Source organism: Dermochelys coriacea, chromosome 12, assembly GCF_009764565.3.
Source record: "Dermochelys coriacea isolate rDerCor1 chromosome 12, rDerCor1.pri.v4, whole genome shotgun sequence".
NCBI lineage: Eukaryota > Metazoa > Chordata > Testudines > Dermochelyidae > Dermochelys > Dermochelys coriacea.
In genome coordinates this window covers 37,218,947-37,242,945 of record NC_050079.1, presented here as the reverse complement: position 1 = coordinate 37,242,945, position 23,999 = coordinate 37,218,947, and the positions used below count along the sequence as shown (strand labels likewise).

The 23,999-nt window shown below is 40.0% G+C and overlaps 2 protein-coding genes across 9 annotated transcripts; one reads left to right on the top strand and one right to left on the bottom strand.

Moving 5' to 3' along the window:
* Positions 1 to 292: 292 nt before the first annotated feature.
* EMC8 (ER membrane protein complex subunit 8) lies at positions 293 to 16,439 on the bottom strand. 2 transcript variants are annotated; one of them, XM_038368110.2, is made up of 5 exons: positions 15,980 to 16,439; positions 7,162 to 7,238; positions 2,749 to 2,881; positions 2,109 to 2,203; positions 293 to 1,776 (listed from the first exon to the last, which is right to left on the bottom strand). In XM_038368110.2, exons 1-5 carry the CDS (start codon positions 16,208 to 16,210, stop codon positions 1,617 to 1,619), a joined length of 696 nt encoding a protein of 231 aa, XP_038224038.1. In that variant the 5' UTR covers positions 16,211 to 16,439; the 3' UTR covers positions 293 to 1,616. The 2 variants fall into 2 exon arrangements, with proteins under 2 accessions (XP_038224038.1, XP_038224039.1); XM_038368111.2 differs by having other exon boundaries at positions 2,749 to 2,818; positions 15,980 to 16,396.
* Positions 16,429 to 23,416, top strand: LOC119841091. Of its 7 annotated transcripts, XM_038368115.2 has the most exons (6): positions 16,505 to 16,621; positions 17,517 to 17,642; positions 18,257 to 18,330; positions 19,999 to 20,163; positions 22,176 to 22,307; positions 23,147 to 23,416. In XM_038368115.2, exons 3-6 carry the CDS (start codon positions 18,258 to 18,260, stop codon positions 23,281 to 23,283), a joined length of 507 nt encoding a protein of 168 aa, XP_038224043.1. In that variant the 5' UTR covers positions 16,505 to 16,621; positions 17,517 to 17,642; position 18,257; the 3' UTR covers positions 23,284 to 23,416. The 7 variants fall into 7 exon arrangements, with proteins under 7 accessions (XP_043351375.1, XP_043351377.1, XP_038224042.1 ...); XM_043495440.1 differs by lacking the exon at positions 17,517 to 17,642 and having other exon boundaries at positions 16,429 to 16,604; positions 19,996 to 20,163; XM_043495442.1 differs by lacking the exon at positions 17,517 to 17,642 and having other exon boundaries at positions 16,477 to 16,604.
* Positions 23,417 to 23,999: the final 583 nt, after the last annotated feature.

Genomic DNA, 23,999 nt, shown 5'->3' with positions numbered 1-23,999 from the left:
TCTGGATTTTCATCGTGAAGGGTTTGTTTTGGTAGGGAACTTAGGAAAAGACTTTGAGCGAACTATACTACAACGTGTGTGTGTACCAAATACTTATTATGATCAAGAGACCAAATTCTCTTCATTTCTGATCTAATTAACAATTGAACGCAGGTCTTTCAAGGTAAAAGACAAGTTAGTGCATTAACTGCACTAAACAGCCAGTGATTGAGTCTCCTTATCTTGCGCTTCTTTCCTCCCTACGCCCCCCTCTCCTCACCCAACCCCACCAAAGATGCCACAAAGTATCTGATTGACATTCCCCATGTCATCAAGTTTATTTTCAGCTGGTGGGGGACAAGCTACAATAGCAGTTGGTCAGCTAAAGCATTTTCCTTCCATTTGTTGTTACTGTTAAAAAGTGTTGAATGATATAAAATTTATCCTTTTGAGTTCATTAGGTTCACCAGGTTAAGTTGTTACAAGTTCTATAGTAACATAATTAAAAGAAAGAGACAGAAGGTAAGGTACAATGCCTTTGGTGTACCTGGTACAAAATAATACATATAAAAATGACAAAAGAAATTCTGCTATAAAGCTTCCCCATCAACTGGTAAACTTTTGTTAGAAACAGATATTAATTAGATAAACAGATAGATTTAAGATGAACTAGAGTGTTTCAAGGTTCCTTTGATCCATATGCTAAAAAGACAGATCAGGTGCCTTTAATTCACAGATAGGTACATTTCAGCCCTATTTGAATGGACAGTGCGAATCAGCTCAGAATTAAGAGTATCTGTTTAAAATCCAGATAGAAAGATTGCATATAATCAAGATGGCATTTTACTCTTCTCTTCTTTGTTTTCTCAACTCCTACAGAGCCTTTTAGTTGATTCAAAACCATTAATGTGCTCTACGTCCTTTTCACAAATCATAAAGTTAAGATTTGTTTTGACCTTGGTTGTAACTATTTCTTAGGTAACAATTGTGGTTGGTAGTCCCAGCATGGTTGGGAATTTCTGCAGCATTTGGAATATTGCTTTCAGTACATGTTATTCTGTAGCTATGATATGCTAAACTGCTGCAGAACAAATGCAATATGTGCACAGAGTATAATCTTTAGCAGTTAGCATTATTCTATTGCATCAATATAATGCCGCTAAGAACCAGGTCAAAAGACCAGTTACCACTGGATTTTGTTTACACATTTGTGACTTAAAGAGTTTAAACATCTCATCTAAGGACAAGATTCATTTTTGAAAGACAGTTCATAAATCTTTAAAAATTACTCTCTCTAAAGATTATAAAAGGTTAGTCAAAACTTTTTAATATGAACAATTTGGACAAGCGGAAGTAGTTCTGGTTTTAAAGGTTATAGCAACAATCACTACAATTGGGACATAATCCACAAGGATGCCTATAACTGACAATTTGTATTTCTTCTAAGGATTCTCATTAAAAAGATTTGACTGCTTATGGGCATGTTACCTTTTCCAAGTGACATGCCACTCTTTTTTAATCTGCTGTTGGCATTCCCCAGAATGTACTGAAGATAACTCTATTTACATTCAAAAATATTTTTTTAAAGTATCTTCAGCATAGTGGAAATGCCCATAAATCAGTCAGTGGAAGCCTCCCTAACATAGGTGTAGGACAGCTTTGTTGATCTCTGGGTTTGTCCAGTCATTCCGGATGTCATCTAGGTGATTATCGAAATCCACAAGGGTTTCATAGGATTTGCTGTCCAAGAGAGATGCGGCGATCCTCTGGGCTTCAGACCAGTCTTCACAATAATCACTAGAATGTAAAATAACTAGGAATTAATAGTTCAAGGAAAATGATCTCCCTAGCTCTTTCAATTAAAACATAAGCCATAGCACTATGCAGTGTGGCTACAGCTAAGGAAGCAGAATACTGACAGAGATTTTGTTTTTTTATAAGCTAGATGTTATCTCTCAACATTATGAAAATCAGAAAGCTTTCAAAGCATGGTCAACTATTGCCTGTTTTCTACTTACAAGGTCATTCTATATTATGTTGTTCGAGTGTAATAAGATAATTTTGCTCTTTACAGATATTTACACAAAAGAACATCTCTATCACAACCTAGATATGAACATACTACTTACAAATGTGGGTCTTTGCATCTCCATTTGTTTTCATGATGCTCATACACATGAATGGCAGGTTCTATGCACTCCATCGTAAATTTAGTGTTATCCACCTAATATGCAACAGAAACAAATCATGTTCTTTCCTTCAAGATCCCAAATAAAGAGATAATATAAAAATGACAGTGTGGTTTTGAACATAATAGCATCTTCCATTCACCTCCATTAATCCATTCAGTGTTTCATCTTGTTGCTGCTTCTGAAGTGCCCATTTCTAAATGGTCTAAAGCGGTTTCTTTTAAACCACCAACATTCCACTGTAGCCCACCATTGCTTTTGCCCCATTGAGAAGGTAAGCCATTATGTCATGAAAGGTTTTGGAAGAATAGACCTTTACTCTCCCACCACATACACAGAATGCAGCAACTCTCTCCATGACCAAGGAGGGCCAAAAGCAGGCTCTCTTTAGAGCACAGTAACTGCTCTGCTGCCCAAAAGAGGTTGCTTGAATGCCCTGCAAGGGACTCCCCATGGCACTCTGAGGGCTCAGCAAGTTAGTCATTACCATTACTTTATTAACAGAGCCAAGAAATGGGATTTAAATGCTCATTCCAATATCGTGATTATAATCAGAAGAGAGATAAATGAAATTATATACCATTATGAGTGCCGGGTCATTAAAGCCCTCTGCAATCCTGGAGGCTACCTTTTCAGCGACCTGGTTTGGACTACAGAAGAAGGTCAAGTTAATTGTACTATATATTTCAGCTGAAGCCAGTAGGAAATAAGAGCTGAGAAGAGACATGAGAAAAACAGTGTAGTTGCAAACAGGAACAAGATATTAAACTGATACTACACTTGATCTAAATCAGAAGGGTAAGAAAACACTGAATCATCTCCCTTTAGCACATGATCTATATCTTAGCTGTGTTCCAGCAGTAGACATGATATATATTGATTTTAGTAAGGCTTTTGCTACAGTCACATATAACATTCTCATAAGCAAACGAGGAAAATGTGGTCTAAACGAAATTATTATAAGGTGGGTGGCACATCTGGTTGAAAGACTGTACTCAAAAAGTAGTTATCAATGGTTCGCTGTCAAATGGGTAGGGTGTATCTAGCGGAGTCCTACATGGGTCAGTCCTGGATCTGGTACTATTTAATATTTCATTAATGACTTGGATACTGGAGTAGAGAGTATGCTTATAATGTTTGCCGATGACACTAAGGTTGGAGGGATTTCAAGCACTTTGGAGGACAGAATTAGAATTCAAAATGAGACCTTGATAAATTGGAGAATTGGTCTGAATTCAACAAGATTAAATTTAATAAAGATAAGTGCAGAGTATTTGACTTAGGTAGGAAAAATCAAATGCACAACTGCAACATGGGGAATAATTGTCTAGATGGTAATATTGCTGAAAAGGATCTTGGTTATAGTGGATAACAAATTGAATACGAGTCAACAATGGGATGTAGTTGTGAAAAAGACTAATATTCTGGGGTTCATTAACCGGACTGTCCTATGTAAGACAAGGGAAGTAACTGCCACACACTATTCGGCACCGGAGGCCTCAGCTGGAGTACTGTTTCCAATTCTGGTTGCCACACTTTAGAAAAGAAGTGGACAAACTAGAGAATGTCCAGAGGAGAGCAACAAAAGTGATAAAAGCTTTAGAAAACCTGACCTATGCGGAAAGATTAAAAAAGCTGGACATGTTTAGACCTGGGGGGCGGGGGCGAAGACTGAGGTAGACCTGATGATATGATAACTCTTCAAATATGTGAAGGGCCGTTATAAAGAAGACAGGGATCAATTGTTTTCTATTTCCACTTAAGGTACAACAAGAAATAATGAGCTTAATCTGCAGCAAGAGAGATTTAAATTAATAAGGAAAAACTTTCTAATGATAAGAGTAGGTAAGCTCTGGAATAGGCTTCCAAGGGAGGCTGTGGAATTCCCATCACTGGAGGTTTTTAAGAACAGGTTAGACAAACATCTGTCAGAAATGGTCTAGGTTTACTTGGTCCTGCCTCAGAACAGAGGGCTGGACTTGATTTATCGAGGTCCTTTCCAGACCTACATTTCCATGATTCTATAATTTTTCTGCAGTAAATGCTTACTCAGACTTGATGTGGATCCAATAGTTTGCAGCCTCCAAACCTTCCCACCAGATCAATATCATAGTTATCTTTTGCTCCATTTCCAGGAACTTGGAAAAGGAGATTTCTAAATTTGCTCACTAATCTACATCTAAAACTCATTCAATACCCAGTTCCACTAATAAGCAAATGTACTGATATTTCTTTAACAAGGTAGTAAAAAGTACAGTCACTGTATGGTGCAAGGGTATCTTGGCAAGCAAATTCATAAATTTAAAGTGAATAATTGCGTAATATTCCTTCAAATTACCCAAGTGCATGTAAAACACATTCCCCTGGAAGATCTAGAAACATAAGAGAAGCACATAACTTAGAAGTCTTTAATGGATTTACTTTGCTCTAAATGATAAGTCCAGAGCAGTGATCCTTAAAACTTCCTTTATGTGTGAAACTTCTAATACAGATCCTCCTGCATACTAGCTTCCCTTCATTCCTAATATTCCAAATGCACAATTTCTCTGCAGGAACCTGAGTGCATAGCTACATGGAACAAGTAGCATTAAAATAGTATTCAGATTAAAAGTTCACTTTAATGGGATAATTGTGGCTATTTAGGCTGTGGAGGAATTTAACCGTTTTGTAGATTTGCTATTTATTTCTTCTGCCTGCATGTAGACAGTTACATTGAATAGTCCCAAATCTCTCCTCATTGCCTACAGCAATTGCTGCTTTACTCCCTTCAGGTCACTTTGGAATTGAGTTCTGTCGTCTTGTGTTTGCCACTCCTTTTAGCCTTAGTGGAGAAAATCTGATCGCAGCTGAATTTACCCAAAACAAAGCTGTGCTGGGTGCAGACAGGTGTGTGTGTGTGTGTGTTTCAGTTTAGTTGGTCCAAAATACCTCTGGAAGTCTTAAAATGTCCCAGACTGTGCTCTTATCAGAAGAATGCATCACAACTTAAAATGTGACAGATGCATCACCACCTGAGAAAAGGAGTTCTGCAGACCACCTGAAAATCCTCCACAGACTATAGTAATATATATAAAGAGAAAGACAGCGTATACAGACAAACTGATATATGAAGTATGGTATTTTTCAGTAGATTCAGTCTTCATTGTGAGTTTACAAACTCTAAAAGGCAGAGGCACATTTGCGTAAGAAGGACTTAACCCCTTATCTATTAATATTATGGTGGTGTCTGGAGGCACTGATCAAGTCGTTGTACATATACAGAGAGAGTCTCTGCTGAGAGTTCCTTAAATGCCTTATCTTATATTTCTGGCTGGTCTTATGGCAATGTGAAAGTCAACAGCAACATCTCCAAAAATTCATAGCGTCTCTAGCAAGCCATATGCTGAAGCATACATAGTATTAAAGTATCGTGGAAGTAAATCCCCCCAACTCCGTTATGTTATAATTAGTAGATTCCAAAGAAAATCTGCTTGCACCTAAATCATTACTGATCAAATGGTAAACCCTCTGAACTCCTCTGACAGCTTCTGAGACATGAGAATTTTTATTTGGAGATATCCCTCAAGACCAGAAGAAACTTTGCTCCAAAAAATGGCTTGAATAAATTAAAATGTTTTACTGTTAATGTTGTTAATATTAATGTTAATATTGATTTAAAATGAAAGCATTCATGTCCTCAAATTAGTCTTAATACTGGATAAGCTTAATGATTTAAACATGGGAAGAAAAAATATTCAATATACATGTGTAAACTTAAAATATTGTCCCTTAGGATGGCTTTTATTGGTTATTTAATGAGCTGAATTAATGAGACGGAAATAGAATATAGAATGACTCAGTTTTAAGATAAGGCATACATTTCAGATGCATTTGAATGTGATTTTGAAGCTTTTCCCCAAAATACTATTTGCTGAACTAAAGAGCCTAAAAAACTTGGTATTAATCTACAGTAGTGATACACAAAGCAGACAACAAATCCATTGTGTCACTACCGTATCTCAAAAAGCATAGTGTTTCTGATAGGACTGCAAATAAAATTTGCTGTCTATAGTGGTTTTCATTTTTGCATCAGTATAGCTAGACCAACACAAACCCCCAATGTGTAGATGTATTGCACTAATGTACAAATTACAAATCACACAATTTAAGTCACCTCTGGTACTGGCAAAGTGTGTCTACAACATTAGGCACTTCCACCACTATGACTACATATCAGTATAGTTATAGTGACGCAAATTTCCTGGGTCTAGATAAGCCCTAAGTGTGTCTTAGTTGTAAAATATTTACAGTGGACTTTACTTTTAAAAAAAGAATTAACACAGGACAGTTAAAATTCTATAATTAATTTACAGTGAAGGCATGTTGGGTAAAATTTACAAAAATAGCATGAGTGAATTAGAAGCCTAAATAGTTCCATTTTCAGAAGTGCATTAAGTCCCACTGACTTTCACTGGAATTCAGACTCCTAAATAACTGATGGTTTTGAAAATTTTACAACTTGTTATTAAAGAGTAATCTTGGGGAAAGTGATGAGTAAGAAATCACATCTGTGCGCTACTTACATGGTGTACCTTGCAAGATAATTCCATGACTAGGAAGCAAAGAGCTTCATAAAAAATTAAAGGCAATTAAATCATCTGATAGAGATTAAATCACTTCAAAATGGGTTCCTAAAAGATCTATAGATTCATGAATAGATCTGTGAATTCTAGAGATTTCCCTGATATCTGCCAGTTAAATTGATTAGCAAGCACTGAAACACCCAGCAATTCTATAACATCTACAATATAGGAGTAATTCTGGAAAAATGGAGGTTTGAGACTACACAAAAGACATTTCACAGATATCTAATAGTATTAAGGAAACAAGGTGAAACCACATGATAGTTGTCAAAGTTAAACAACATTCACAGATTATACATGCAATTATTTTTGTTGGCATAGTACAAAGTGCAGCATGAGAGTAAACAGGAAGAGATATTGCGTCGACACACCTGGCATCTTTCACACGCTCGTTAGCCTGATAATATCCAGCTATCACGTAACTATTCTCTTTGCACCAAGAATCAATCTGAAAGAGTAATCAAAACAATTGTGAGTCCAGAAAAATCACACTAAACTACCAAAAAGTATGCATCTTTCCTGAGGCTAAGATGGCAATTGAAACCTTATAACATTTTGCCAATTGCTAATAAAGTTAACCAAATGCTAATATACTTAACCACAACACAGGAAGAAACACAAGTATTAGGGAAAAGATATATAAAACATTAATTAAATTAAGTTGAACAAGAAGATATTTGAATTGTGAGGTACAGCCTGAAATTCAAAGAACAGTATATGTTCTGAAATGCTTGAGTAACCACTGGCATAAAATTTTAGGTCTTACTGGCTATTTTCTGCTAGTGTTTAGTTGGCAATGGGAAGTAGAGCAATGTACAGGATGCGAGACTATACCCCATTTCACAAGACCGTTGCATCCATTTTTCTCAAAATAGTAGAAGTTCACATAGTGTTAAAATGTAAACATTTTTATATTGTATAATGTTCTCTTTAAAAAGCAACTGATGCCTTAAATTTAAGAACTGAAAGATATGACAAAATTCTGACCATTGTCTCATTCTTCCAAATCACACCAGTTTCTAGGGGGATCTGCATTAACACAAGATTATTTTTTCTTAATAGTTTACCTGTGAGGGTAATTAAACATTAGAACAATTTACCAAGGGATGTTGGGTGGATTTTCCATTGCTTAGTCTTTAAATCAAGATAGAATGCCTTTCTAAAAATATGCTGTAGCGCAGCTGAAAAATACAAGCTTGATGCAGGAATTACTGAGTTAAATTCTATGGCCTGTGTTATACCGGAGGTCAGACTAGATCTGTGGTTCTCAACCAGGGGTACATGTATCTTTGGGGGTACGCAGAGGTGTTCCAGGGGGTACACCAACTCATCTAGATATTTGCCTAGTCTTAAAACAGGCTACAGAAAAAAGCATTAGTGAAGTCAGTACACATTAAAATTTCATACAATGACTTGTTTGTACTGTTTTATATATTTACACTGAAAAGTAATCACAATATTTATATTCCAATTGATTTATTTTATAATTATATGGTAAAATGAGAAAGGAAACAATTTTTCAGTACTAGTGTCCTGTGACACTTCTGTATTTTTATGTCTGATTTTGTAAGCAAGTCGTTTTTAAGTGAGGTGGAACTTAGGCGTACGCAAGACAAATTAGACTACTGAAAGGGGCACAGTAGTATGGAAAGGTTGAGAGTCACTGGACTAGATGATCATAAGGGTCCCTTGTTCTATGAATAAGACTTCACATATGCAAATACTTTAACAAAAAAAAAAAACTATGAAAGGTTATATAGTTTTTTGAATGAAAGGGACAAATTCAGACCTGGCGTAAAGCAGGAAAAAAATAACTGGAAAACAATGGATATGGTCTGAATTTAGTCCATTATCCGTTGTTTTGAAAATACACATCTACCATTCCTGTTGCTCATAATTAAGAGTATCAGGCCAGGATAATCCAGAAATTTGGGAGGTGGAGAAAACAGCTAGTGCTTCCCTCCCCAGTTACTATGCATTTTAAAAAACCCAAACAGATTGATTAAAATGGATTCCAAAATGTATTTGATGTTGAACATTGGCATCCTGTAAATCAAAACAATTTCATATTTAGTACAATAATTACAGTATTTAACTGTCTAAGCAGAAGAAAGCTATGTGAATAATCCCTCATCCACAGGGGATGACACGGATTTATGTTTTATTAAAATGTCATCTTCCGGCACTGAAACAGCAGTTGGCCCTTAACTGGAGCAATTATAAACCCCATTTCAAGGGTTTATGATTTCAGTTTTAATTGCTAGTGGGCTGAAACCCTGGCACTAAAGCCAACAACCCTGACAAGTTTACTTTAAAAAGGAAAATTGTCAATTTAAAAATTACATTTGTCTGATATTTTTACTGTGTATGCTACTAAAAACAATTTCAAACAAGTGTAACTTCTAAGTTGACAGTTTCCTTTTCACCCAGTGAAAAAACTCTTTCTGTAAACAAAGATTATTAACTTTTTGAATTTAACAGCAATTTCACTAGATTTACACTAGCACTTTTCCTTACATTTCACATTGTAGCAATACCACCAATGGTAACCCCAGCGTCAACTGGCCACTGATGTTTCTATTCCTGTTGTCTAACCCTGATCAGAGACAAGTGATAAAAATAACAATACCTAGCTCTTATATAAAGAAAAGGAGTACTTGTGGCACCTTAGAGACTAACAAATTTATTAGAGCATAAGCTTTCGTGAGCTACAGCTCACTTCATCGGATGCATTTGGTGGAAAAAACAGAGTAGAGATTTATATACACACACACAGAGAACATGAAACAATGGGTTTATCATACACACTGTAAGGAGAGTGATCACTTAAGATAAGCCATCACCAACAGCAGGGGGGGGAAGGAGGAAAACCTTTCATGGTGACAAGCAGGTAGGCTAATTCCAGCAGTTAACAAGAATATCAGAGGTTTCAGAGTAGCAGCCGTGTTAGTCTGTATTCTCAAAAAGAAAAGGAGTACTTGTGGCACCTTAGAGACTAACAAATTTATTAGAGCATAAGCTTTCGTGAGCTACAGCTCACTTCATGCATCCGATGAAGTGAGCTGTAGCTCACGAAAGCTTATGCTCTAATAAATTTGTTAGTCTCTAAGGTGCCACAAGTACTCCTTTTCTTTTTAAGAATATCAGAGGAACAGTGGGGGGTGGGGTGGGAGGGAGAAATACCATGGGGAAATAGTTTTACTTTGTGTAATGACTCATCCATTCCCAGTCTCTATTCAAGCCTAAGTTAATTGTATCCAGTTTGCAAATTAATTCCAATTCAGCAGTCTTATATAGTGCTTTTCACCTGTGGATGTCAAAGTACTTCACAAAAGTAAAAATGCCAGTGGCCAGTATACCCACAGGGCAGATCCTTAGCTTGTGTAAACTGTCACAGCTCTACTGAAGTCAGCCTTCTCTAGCAAAGGGTCTCCCCCCAGAGCTTCTACCATTGCTACCAGAAGTGGAGCTGCATCCACAGTGATGCAACCATGGAGGATTTTGAAAGACTTGCGAGTATAGATAAGGCCTGAGTATACAGGCAGTGTCACTGTTGCTCATGTATAACCAGTCAGTGGAGAGCAATTGCACTACATCAGAAAAGAGAGTTTTTTAACTGTGGTTGTAAAACTACAACAACCGGCTGGGGGAGCCGAAGGCAGTACCTGAAACTTTCTGTAACTTGCTTTTTAAAAATGACAATTTCAAATTCAAAACAAGTGTGCAAATTAAGAATCGTGCAAATTTATTCCTTCCAATCCTTTTGCTGAAAAAGCCTGGTAAACACTATGAATGTTTCCATTAAAGCTGTTGTGCCCACGGAAGCTGCTGGCTTGGTACATGTTCCTTTCCCCATATGTACTTTGAAATTGAACTGTGACATCATTTCAAATGTCATTTGATATCAATAGGATTTTTTTTTGTATTACTTTAATAATCATTTTTAGAACTTTTTTAAAATGGACAAGGCTGGCACTGAAAATGTACACTCTGAACTAAGAATTAGATTTGGAAAATATTAACTCAATTTGATGCTCATGCATAACTTGGAAATCAATGGGAGATTTTGTTCATTAAGAGTCTGATCCTAAAAATCCTCATTCTCATAAGCAGTCCATTCACCGCCAGGGTAATAATTACTCACCCAAGGAAGAGTTTATAGTAATAGGCCCTGAAGGGGAAAAAAAAAATACATCCCCTCATTAAATTCAACCAATGCTGCAAGACGCTTTGGATATCTAGGAGTTTCTGGTTAAGGACATCAACTTTAACTGCATGAATTTTATTGACTTGTTCACTTAAGATGGCTCCTTAACTCAGGATTTTCCTTGTATTCACGTTGTTACATTACATGCAAAACAGCCTCCATTTTAAAAGCCACAACAATGCAGTTACTATGAGCTGTTACGTAAATACTTAGCCTTTGTACAAATAGAGAAAGAGACTCTGGGCTCTTGATAAGTTTTTAAAAATTGACAAGTATTGTAATTTGCAACCCATCTTCATTAACTTAATCAATTTTTGCAAGCCCTAATTATAAATTGTGGGAAAGACAGGGATTTCATGACTTTACTTTTAAAATCAATAACCGAGTACAAATAAGAAGTGGTGAAAAGGCAATAAATTGAGGATTTTAAGGTTTCTTAAATTACATAATGTACTAATATTTCAATTTTTCAGCTGTGTAAGAAACAGAATATACAGATTAAGACCCATTTGTAATGAGCTTCACATGTGGACCCATTAAGGATCAGGGTCCAATTTTGGATTTTAAAAAAATTCTTCCATGTCCAGGGTACCTTTTTACAGAGTTGAATCATTCTGTAATTGTGCTGTATCCCAATTTTTCCCAGATCTCCAAATAAAAAATATAAACACCACAACGTTTGGCACAGCAGTCTCCAAGCATGTTTGCAGGATTGGGGCTTTAATCTGTGAAGCTCTTGGTGTTTTGTGTTGGTGTTTTAAAAAAATCTTGGAAGCTACTTGCCCACACAGGGCCCCAACTGGAATCAGCTGTGTTCTGTGGGGCTGCAGCAGTCCCTCTGCAAGCCACACATTGTAGGATCAGGATCTAAGGAAACAAGGCCCCCTTCCTAACAGTTTAGAATCTTAACTCCAGAAAAACAATGCTTCTGATACAGGCCAAACACTGAAATGCTCCACTGCACTTGGGAGACTTACACACTCTAAGGGAGTGGTCCCCAAACTTTTTATGTTGCACCCCACCCCCATTACTTGTAATGTAATCTGTCTGAACTCCCCCAGGTGCTGGGGCCAGAATCAGAGCTGCAACTACGGCTAGGAGTGGAACTGGGGCTGGAGCAGAGCTGAGAGCAGAGCTTCTCCCACCAACATAGCTTTTGTCACTCGCAACTGATGGGAGAGCTCTTCACCAGAGCATAGAGAATCCTCACCCCATGTACAGCTGCGCTGCTGCAGAGCTGTACGTATAGACATAGCCTGATGTACTTGTATCACAATCTGTATGAACTGAGTATTTACCTGTACCTTAAACCAATTAATCACTGGAAATGAATAAATACATAAACTGTCGCCTAGTTCAGCTCATCTAGACAGAGCTGGTGTTTCTCAAAAGGCTACTGCCCTTCATTTTGTCTAAATGTTGCTGTTTCAGGGTCCAGTAACTAGACATTCTACGACTGTGTCCAGTCATTTTAAAAACTAAGAGACATCATCTCTTACCACAGGCTCAGTTTTCAAATTTGGCTGCTTGCAGCTAAGCATCTACGGCCTCAATCATGGAGCTCTGAGTGAGTGGACCCTTATACCCACATGGAACCGCACTGAAGTCAGTTGGCTTCTACACAGGGACAAGGATCTGCCCTTATGCATCAGCTTGCAGGACTGGGCCAAAATCTGTGTATTTAGGTATATTAAAATCCACATCTGGGCACCCATGTTTGAAAGCTGAGCCTTATTTTGTTTCTTAAGCATTGTCACATCTTTTGCTCATCAACATTAATACTTCATTTATATTTTATGATGTCTACTATAACTTCAAGAGGTACACATTTAATATAATGAAAGCCCCAAGTATACATCAGTCTTAAAATATTAGCTCAGTATATTCCAGTGCATCACAAACAATATAATGTGGGACACACATCATCAAAGTAGCAGGCAATCTTGAAAGTCACAATTTCAGCTTGTTTTAGACTGATGATGCCTGAGCAAAAGTTCCTTAAAGCTAGTCATGGTGGGTGTCAGTCTGCTTGCAGCCACGTTATTCATAGACTTGAAGGCTAAAAGTGACTGTTACCGTTGTCTAGTCTGACCTCCTACATAACACAGGCCAGAGAATTTTACTCAGTAATTCCCTGGATCAAGCCCAGAACTTGTGCTTGAGCTAAATCGTATGTTTTAAAAAGACATCCAATCTTGATTTAAAGACATTATGAACACCACACATCTTAAAAAATACAGTATAACATTTTATACTGTACTTTAATAGCATCTTTCATCCAAGGAGCTCAGGACCCTTTAAAAACACAAATAAATTTAAAGTTCATCCATCTGAAGAAGGGTTAAACCAGGCCCTCTCTACATAAAGAAATTCACACAAATGTGACTATATTGGCATGTTACTGGATTAAATCACAGTGCACTGCTGTGGCATAATCCCTGTTTTGCACTGGTGCACCATATATACATTAGGGGTTTGCTTTGGCATAATTACACCAATAGTGTTATACCAGTGGAAGTTTCCTTAATGTAGAAAAGTTTTGAGTTACCCAGGGTATCACAGCAAATCCATGGCAGATGTAGAAAAGAGGACCCTCATCTCCTGTCCAAATCCTGTGCTCTACCAACATCAGGCTATATGTAAATGTGTATTTCTTTAGTTTCTGTGACCCTGTCTTGACTAAGAAAAACTGGTGCATTTTTAGAAAGAAATGTTTTTTTAAGGTAACATGATTAAACTGGAAGTCACTGAAGTCAAGAATTTAAAAGGCTTCAAAAAGGGATTGGATATTTATATGGATATCTAGAATAGCCGAATTTATAATTCACAAGAATAGATCTGGGAAGGAATATTAAAACTTGTGCTTCAGGGTTGAAGCCAATTTCTGTTAGAAACCAGGATAACACATAATATGGGGAGCAAATTATCTCAAATATGCCTACTGTGAGGTTCTCATTCCTTCCTCTGTAGCATCTGGTACTGGCCACTGTGAGAAAGGACACTGGACTAGATGGACCTTGGGTCTGATCCAGTCTGGCAATTCCTATGAGCTGTGTGTCATCATCAGAAGCAATCTCCCCACTGACCAGGGCACACCAACTCAAAGCAGCACTGGACCCTGCCAGAACAACAGATGCAAAACCTGCAGACATATTTCCACTGGTACAATGATCAACATCCACCCACAATACATCTTTCAAGATCTGTGGGTCTCACACATGCCTATCACAACATGTGGTGTACCTCATCCAGTGCACTAAATGCTTCAATAATAACTATGTGGGTGAAATGAGACAATCACTACATTCTCAAATGAACTCACACAGAAAAATGATAAAAGACAAAAACACCATATCACCATTTCACAAAACTATCACTCTATATCTGACCTCTCATTCTCAAAGGAAATCTACACAACATCTTCCAAAGACAAGCCTGGGGACTTAATTTCATAACTTTTCTAGATACTAAGAACCATGGACTGAATAGAGACACTGGATTTATGGTTCATTAAAACAATCTATAACCCACTAACCCCTCCCCATAGCACTGGCCACGTCACCTTGAATGGTCCCTTGCAATGTGTTAACTACTTACGCAGTGTTTATTTATTTCACCTTGTGTTTAGTTGTGACACTTTGGGTATGTTTACACAATAAAGAAAAACCTGCAGCTAGCCTGTGCCAGCCGACTCAGGCTGTGGTGTTGTTTCATTGCTGTGTAGACTTCCAGGCTCAGACTGGAGTGCCACAGGGTTTTCTTTGCTGTGTAGACATACCCTCTGAGTACAGTTCCCAGACCTGAAGAAGAGCGCTGTGTAAACTTGAAAGCTTGTCTCTCACCAACAGAACTTGGTCCAATAAAAGATATTACCTCACCCACCTTGTCTCCCTAAGAATTACCTACCTTGACTTAAAATACCATTTGTAGCATGTAAGCAAAGTTTAATGCCTGTTTACAACATGACTAGGTAACACGATTTAAAAGGTGTTACATTCAGTGCTAAGTGGTGTTTCAAGTCACATTAGCCAACACCATTTTAAAAAGCCTAGGTTGTTTTCCAGTCTAGGAGACAGACCTTGTCTACATAGGAAAGTTATACCTGTAAAAGCAAAGTTGTGAATTTAAACCAATCTAGTTACATTTGTATAACCTGCTGTGTGGGAATTCTTATTTCAGTATACGAGTGCCTTTTTCACTTTAGTTGCTATCACTTTGGAAGGGGTACGTAGGAATAAGTGTGTCCACTTGGGGAATTAGGCTGGTATAATTATGCTGCTATAACTGTCAACTTCCTCTTACAGAGACAATCACTAAGTCTACACTAGCAAAACAAAAAGAAAAGGAGTACTTGTGGCACCTTAGAGACTAACAAATTTATTAGAGCATAAGCTTTCGTGAGCTACAGCTCACTTCATCGGATGCATTTGGTGGAATCCGATGAAGTGAGCTGTAGCTCACGAAAGCTTATGCTCTAATAAATTTGTTAGTCTCTAAGGTGCCACAAGTACTCCTTTTCTTTTTGCGAATACAGACTAACACGGCTGCTACTCTGAAACTAGCAAAACAGGAGCTGTACTTTTCAGCTGGGGCAGTTTTTCACTGTAGTGCAGACAGTGTAGAGCACCCGTCTGCATGAACCCTTGCTTTTCCACGGCTCAGTCTACCAGCTCTTCTGCGAGGCCGAGTTCGCATCTCTCTCGGCCATTGCATGCCTCTCAGGACCCTGTTTGTTTGGGGGCCGTTCCGTGGGTCTCTGCGATGCAGCTGGGTCTGCCTGTGCGGGCGCACGGGCGAGTCTTCCCCCTTTCAGCTTTGTCTGAGGGAGCCTTTCCGCGTCTGGGCTCTACCCCTAGCCCTTCCACGGATCTGACAGGCCACCTCGGGGTGGGGGGTGGGGGGGGCGCTTCCCCACCTGCCTAGCGCTCTAGGGGAGCCGTGAGGGCGCTGACGATGGGCCCAGTGCTACTCTCGCTCCTTACCAGCGTCAGCGCCACCTCCAGCATGGGGGCCAGGGCCAGGGCGCCGTGGAAGAGGGGGATGCAGTCCACGAAAAGGGTGTGGGGCTGCGGCTGCCCGTGGGGCTGCTGGTCCTTGCGGGGCGGGGGCGGGGGCGGCTGCTTCTCGGCCACCAGCAGCCCGTTGACGGCGCAGTGCGGGTACTTGGCCCCGTGCAGCACCATCTTGCAGTAGGCCTGGGTGGTCAGCTTCATCCTGGGGCGCCCTGCTCCGCCGCGGGGGCCGGCCCCCAGCTCCTCACGGCGCGGCGGGGGGCACCATAGGCGGCGGGGGAGGGGACGCTGGGGCTTCTCCTCCGGGCGGCCCCTGAGAGGCCAGCTCCCGCCTACCGGCCTCACGCGCGCGACGCCCTCGCTGCCGGCGGCCGTAAAGCGCCCCCCCCCCCCTCTCGCGGGAACGTGAAGGGGAGGGAGTCCGCCGACGTCCCACTCTGCACCGCGGCGGGGCTCGCGCTATTTCCCTCCAACCGCCTGGCGCTCCTCCGCTATCCCGGCGGGCCGTGCGCCAGAGCGTTTCCGCCTCGCCGCTCTTTCGGCTCCGGCACGGCAGTCGCGTAGAGGACGGTCGCCAGGTCGTTGGCAGGGGCGGGCGAGAGAGGCCTTAGGGTGGGTCAGGCTCCGGCTCCGTGGAAAGGGGGAGCGGGGGGGAGGGTCCGCCCGGAGCTATCCCTGTGTGGGGGAGGGGGGCCCGTGATTCCCCCCCCCCCCCCGGGTGTTCCTGTCTCCTGGGCTGCACCGCCTATGTCTTGCCCCCGCTGCCCAGGCCCCTGCGGCCTCCGCTTCCCTCGAGCGCGCCCCGCCCACCCCTGCGGGTAGGGAGCAGCCGGGCTCCCCGTGCGCTGGCGGGCCCTGCACGCCGCTGGCTCGGCAGGGGGGGTCGAGGCAGTGGCCGAGTGGCGCTGAAGAGCCAGGTGTGTGGGAGGCCGGGCCCGGGAGATCGAGCTGGGAGCTCAGCCCTAATCAAGTGGGGGTGAGGTCCCTCCCAGGAAGAGATGATTTAATAACTGAAAGCTGATCTGTGCTGGACAGGACACAAAAGACAGACCGTCCCTGCTCCAGAGAGCGTCGTGCTAGTCTGGAGAGGTCGTGCTCATTTATTGGCGTCTCAGTGCTCCCATCACTGTAGTATCCGAGCATTTTGGAAACGTGAATGAATTTTTGTTTGGGCTGCTTGTGGTGGGTAGGGTACAAACACAGAGATTGTAACTTCCTAAAGTTGCAGTCTGAGTCATAGTCAGACATAGAATCCATGTTTATTTTAGTCCTAGATCAGTGTTTCTCAGTCAGCGGATTGTGGCCCCTCTCTGCCCCCGGGAAGTCCCAAAAGGCACAGGGGGGAGTGGTGGTGGACAGGGTTGAAAATTTTATAACAATAATGCAAAGACAAGCTGGCTTCTCCGCTTCCCCATACACTGTTACCTTTCAAGGTCATGTATTCTGTCTGCCTCTTGTAACACGCACAAATTATATAGGCATATTATAATTGATACTTTATTTACAGTAAATGTAAGGGAGTCATGACAACTTTTTAATAAGGACTCAGCACATGAAGAGGTTGAGAAATCTGGCCTGAACCAATGCCTTTAACTATACAGTATTTGGGATTCACTGGGAAGCACTGAATAAGGTGTTTAGGATTTTTCTAAATGTATTGATCTTATTGATTTGTCAAGATGTCTTCATCACATTCTCCTCAAAATGTTAAAGAAAACATAAATTTGCCTACAGAATTGAAACCCCAAAACAGCAGCATCTTGGTAGTGCAAATAATTATTTTTAAGTGGTTTTAGTAACACACGCAAAATATATTAAATATTCATCTTCGCAGTGACCATTGGCATTGTGCCTTTTTTGGATGCTTTTTCCACTGTCAATCAAAATCTAGTTTTTCTGTTGCTAATAGGTCTTGTAATGACTCCATGCACAAAACGCTAGGATATATTTCACAACTATTGAAATAATAATCTTAATTATTTGTAACTTCCCCTTCCAAGATTGCATCTGAAATCTCTTTCCTTCTTATCACCCCTTCTGCCCATGAGCCCTGGTTTGTTGAAAGGTCATGACAGAGTTGAGGGGGTTTGGGTAATTGTGATTTCTTGGGAGAAGAAGCCTGGAAAAAAACACATCGGTCTTCAAGTACATTGTTATATTCTAGTAGATGGAGGACAGCATTCTTCCAATTGTATCTATGAATTTGATATCTTTTAACTGGTAATTTTCTATTTTTTCTCCCCTTAGAATGTTGGCGTCTAGGGCATTTAGCCTAATTGGCAAGCGTGCCATTTCCACCTCCATCTGCTTGAGAGGACATGGTAGGTAACTTGTTTAATTTTAAATATGACCGCAGAAGTAACTTAACATTTTAGGTGCCTCTTCTTAAATCACCCTGTATGAGCAGCTTTAAATTTTCTGTATTTTCCACCAAATGCATCTGATGAAGTGAGTTGTAGCTCACGAAAGCTTATGCTCAAATAAATTTGTTAGTCTCTAAGGTGCCACGAATTCTCCTTTTTTTTTTAAAATTTTGTAAAAACAAGCGTTCTAAAGTCCAAGCTAATCACTGGTTCAAATAGCAAAGACTGGAAAATCCACTTAACAGAAGAAGCTGTTTTTTTTTTTTTTTTTTTTTTAAATGAAGTGTTTTGAAACACTTCACAAGAGGATCACAGAATTGCATTTAAGGAATTTTTGTAACAATGGCCATTAAAAATGCAATTTATCCTCTATCAATGTTCTTGTATGCTGAGCAATATGAAATTTCTCTAAAAACTTGAGATAAAAGTGCACTGAGATCTGTAATTGTTCTGAATTCAGACCTAGCTCTGCTATCACAGCAATTTCTATGAGAGCCAAATGTGCTTTGTTGGCAGCACACCGTTATTTGGGAATCTTTTTTTTTTTTTTTTTTTTTTTTTTGTGGTGGTGGTGGTGGTAATTTGGTACTTTAAGGATATTATTTATTGACCCAGCACAGGCTGGGCATTTCAAACTTAAGTGTGTTTGGAGAGAAATATCAAGTAGTGACTGTGAAAACAAGGCAGCAAAAACCGAATCAAGGAGCGGTGACACACTCTGATTTAGAATTTATCTACCCTAAGGACTTGTCTATACTGGCAATGTTAAAGTGTTGTCGCAGCAGCGCTTTACTGTGGCTTGTGTAGTTGCGGCAGAGGGCTGGGAGAGGCCATGGAGGTTTTTTCACACCCCGAGCGAGAAAGTTGCAGTGCTGTAAAGTGCCAGTGTAGACAAGCCCTAAAAAACTACATCAGCACAGCTGCACCTGAATTCTTCTGTCAACCTAGTGCTGTCTACACAGGGATTTAAATTGGCTTAGCAACGCCACTCAGAGATGTGGATTTTTCACACCCCTGACAGATCTTAAGTGACCAAATTTGCTAATGTAGACCAGGTTTTACTTTTCCAGTAGCAAGAAAGTTTAGTTCATAATCTGTGCCATCACCAGTAGATGGCATCACAGAACTACAATAGCCTTAGAGGGATATTGGATTAATAGAACCTAGAAAGGGTAATCTCATGAAATTGTATAGGAAAATATAACTTGAGGGCTTTCTAAATATTTAAAGGAAGATTGTCAACTTTAAATAGAGTAAATTTTGAGAGGGGGAAAAATAGTTGAAATTAGTTTCAGGTACTACAAGTTCCACTGAGACCCTTTGCCAATTTTTGTAGTCTGAAAGTATTTACTAATGGGTATTTAAAAAAAAAAAAAAATCTCTCCTTTGATGCTGTGATACACACACAGTACACAAATTGGATAAAGAATTACTCTTTTAATCTTTAAATTATGGTAATCTATGGTGTTTCTTGTAACAATAGTAGTTTAAAAAAAATCAGACAGAAGCATTTCCCGCCTTTAAAACTTCTTTCTTGGCTTTTTTACCATAGAAGTTCAGGTCTGCTGTCCTGGTACTTTTGGATTCTGCACATGTGTACATTTGACTCTCTTGTCTCTTAAGCAGGTGTTGCAAAAGTGGAAGACTTCAGTCTTCCAAGTTACACTGATCGTCGTGACATTCCCCTTCCTCAACTGGAATACGTAAGGAATCTATCTGCTGAGCAGAAAGCCCTGAAAGAAAAGGAAAAGGCATCATGGAGTGCCCTCTCCACTGATGAGAAGGTTGGATGTAGGTACTCAGGGCATTGGAAAAATAAAATACAACCCTACCGCTGAGGATGATGTAATCTGTTCTGTTGTGCATACTGTATTGATAGACATCTCTCAGGAAACAGATGAACAAAGAAGGAAACCTCCAACTCTCTAGTCTTAAGCCCTGATCCTGCAAATGGATCTGTGTGGGTGGAGACTCTTGGGTCAGTTTGGAGCCCCACTGAAGTAATTGGAACTCCTCTGTTTGCAAAAGCCCTATTCTCCTCCCCTCCCCAAATCTGATTGCAGTATCAGTCATCTACTGTAGCAGTCTGAGTCCTGATTGTCTCAAAGGCTTGCCTTTTTTTAACTCCCCGTGGTACACATTGATTTCTTAAACTCATTGATAAAGGCCCCATGGTAGTTTGTATAAAGCTAACTCTGTTAGCAAATAGTGATGTAGGTGCAGTGTCTTGGGGTTACTTCAGAATCACCCTGCAAGTTCTCTCCTTCACTTTGGGGTGTCCCAACTGATAGCTGTTCTTAAGAACTGCAAAATAACTGCTCATTTTTGATTCCCAACTTAAGCTGTGAAATGAGTTTAGGCTGTACGCTATAGTCAAGGACATCAAGCTGTATACGTTGCTCTACTGCTTACTCTGGTTTTTCGAGAATCCTCCTGCTCTCCTTAGAGCTTTAGAAGCTTCTGCTTCCTCCCCTGTTCTCCTCCCTTCTACTTTACACCCATTTTGCAGCTACCATCTCTGTCTGAATCCTTCAGCTGGAGGGGTCACTGCTGAGCAGTCAAAGGCACTTCTTAACTCCTGCAGACTTAAGTTGCTGGCTGAAGGAGAGGGAAGCTGGTGAAACCCAGGTTTCACACTGGGTAGTGGAGAACATTAACACCTCTCAACTCCCCTGCTTATGTAATTAGAAAAGCTGAAAAAAATTTATTATATGATTCTTTATTCCGTGATGGGGAAACAGCTGGAATATATAATTTGTTTTTGCTTGTTGCTAACAGCAGCTGATATTAATTGCAAAGTATACTCCACAGAACGGAAATATTTGCATACTTTTAGTCTGTGATTAATAAAGTATTAAACGTTAACATTATTGGCTAAGTCTCAGACTTAGACACACAGGCATCTAGAGTTGCAGGTGAAACTGTATCTTTATACCAGTCTGTTGTGTGGAGGTATCTAGTGAGGGTTCCCAACATCTTGGGAGCTATGTACAGTGTGTACTGTCATATCCTCTTTGCCAGTGGCATGAGTCTTGCATCACTTCACCATTGTAAAGTGTAATATGTTTCTTTCTGAAGCTTCTCTACATATATTTTTCAAGATCCCTTAAACATGGATGAAATTAAGACTCTTTAACAGAGTAGAAATAGCCTTTTAAAAAAACCTTAAATGCAATTCAGCCCCCAGATTAGCTACAAGACAATTCCTATTAAAACAAAAGAACTATGCAGGGAGTCAGGAGATGTGGACTTTATTCCTGATTCTGTCACTCACTCTGTGACGTTGGGCAAGATCATACAATCACTCCAGTGCCTTGACTTTCCCATCTACAAGTGAAGCTGAAAATAGTGTCTGAACTCAGGTGTGATGAAGCTTAATGTTTGTAGAGAGCCATGAGATCTTTGTGTGGAAGATGGTCTAGAACTGAAACACTGTTATAACTTCTGTGCAATCTAGAACTGCTCTACAGATTAGTGTCCTCTCTCTATATATTCCCCAGCCCGCTGCACAAGGATTTCAGCCACTTCTGTGCCAAGCAGAGTGATTCATACTGTTTGTTTGAATAGGGGATTAAAATAGATATGGCACAGTTGAATTCCACTATCTATAAACTTGTGGAGAAAATAAGTGATTAAAAAAATATTCCAAAAACCTAATAGACTCAAACACACGTTCTGTGGTTTCTGTAAGATGCATGCTCAACCTCAGGAGCCATGTGCTAGTTGTTAAAACTCAGGGGAGAAGTCTTTTGTGTAGCTTACAAATAATGCAGTAAAAAAGATTGATGCTGTCTCCTTTTCAGTGTATCGTATCAAATTCTGTGAGACCTTTGCTGAAATGAATAAGGGATCAAATGAGTGGAAGACTGTTAGCGGTGGTGTGCTCTTCTTCCTTGGCTTCACTGCCTTAATTGTCATTTGGCAGAGACTGTATGGTAAGTAAACAACATGTAAGAACAACATGTTCTTAATTCTTGCACACTAGCTCATAACTATTTTCAGTTAAAAAAAAAAAAAAAATTTCCTACCATAAACTGTGCTTAGAACTCCAGATCTTGCATGATGCTGATAGACACTGTGATTCAGGAAACGCTGAAACCTTAAGCCATTCTGGTTTCTACAAGGTTCTTTTCTATCTGCTTTAAGCAGGTAAATAACTTGGCCACCCAGGAATCTTAATGAGATGTGCTTGGGGAAACCGTATTCGTATACCAGTGATCACACAGCTTTCCTTTCCTCCTTCAAAACACACTCCCCACGCGATAGAATCAAAACTCACCCCCTTCTGAGAGTCTGGCTTTATTTACAAGAAAACTAAGAACCATAAAGCAGACTCCAGCCCAAGCCTTCTCAGCATGGTTGGTTGCTCCTAGGGTTCTTCTAACCCTCAGAACTGCCCAGCTCAGATCCTGTCTCTCAAAGATAGCCACTCTTGCTCTCCATCACAGAGAGCAGTTAACTGAACCACCCACAACAGTGAGTTGGCAGGACTCCTCTTGCATCTCCCTGCTGTCCTGACATCTGCTAACAAGGTGAGGTACAGGAGAAGGCTGCCCCTTCTTACAGCATCCGTGCCAATCAACAGATCAGTAACTGGACATTTAGAATTCATGCAGGAAACTAAATAGATTTGATGGGACTTAGTCCCTGGGTGGGTATTTTAGTGTGCATTATCAGCTTTGAGTTGATAAAAGTGCATTTTTCATGAGATCAAATAGATGACATTGAACATCATTGTGTCACAATAAAATCCCAACTGAATTTTGAATTTCAGTTTACGGTCCTGTTCCTCACACCTTCTCTGAGGAATGGGTGGCTATGCAGACCAAGAGAATGCTGGACATGAGAGTTAACCCAATCGAGGGCTTCTCAGCCAAATGGGACTACGACAAGAACGAATGGAAGAAGTAAAATCACTCCTGGGATCACTGGACCTGCTGTCCACTTGAATTTTAAATGATTCCATTATCTACATGTGACCTCACTGCTTATGTACTGGAACAAACTCCATTTAAATGCTAATAAATGTCTGGTTTACTTGAAAGTTTCTTGTATTGATCTTAAGTGCTTTCAGTTGTGTAGGCTATAATGATTAGTACAATTTGCTAAGGGGCAAAGTCTAAGTACTACTGTATTGTCATGGATTGATGGCACAGCATTACAGGTTCAGTAAAAGGGAATGATAAACCCGTGTGTCCAGTTATTTTTAATTTAGGAGGTCTTATTTTATCAGAGAATAACACCAAAATTAAAAATGCAGTTTAAAAAGCTCCAGTACATGAGCTCATCCTCACTTATTTTACCGAAATAGTGATGTTTCATGCCACTGCGTACCAAGTGCTTTTATCTAAGCCATTGGCCCTGGAAGTCCCAATATTAAGTGGTGGTTTTAGCTTTCATTAGCATAAAGCATTTGGAATTCTTATGGCAAGGGTTTAACAGAAACAGTCTGAAGAAAATATATCTAAAGTGTTTCGGTTGCACAGCCAGAAATCAGTATGGCTACATAAAGATCTGAACTGCATTCAGTACAAGCAGATCACAGCTTCCAGGAAAGCTGCTGTGGGCTATCTTCGTCCGCAGATAGAATTTCAGTGTGCAGAACACAGTAGCTTGACAGATTTCAA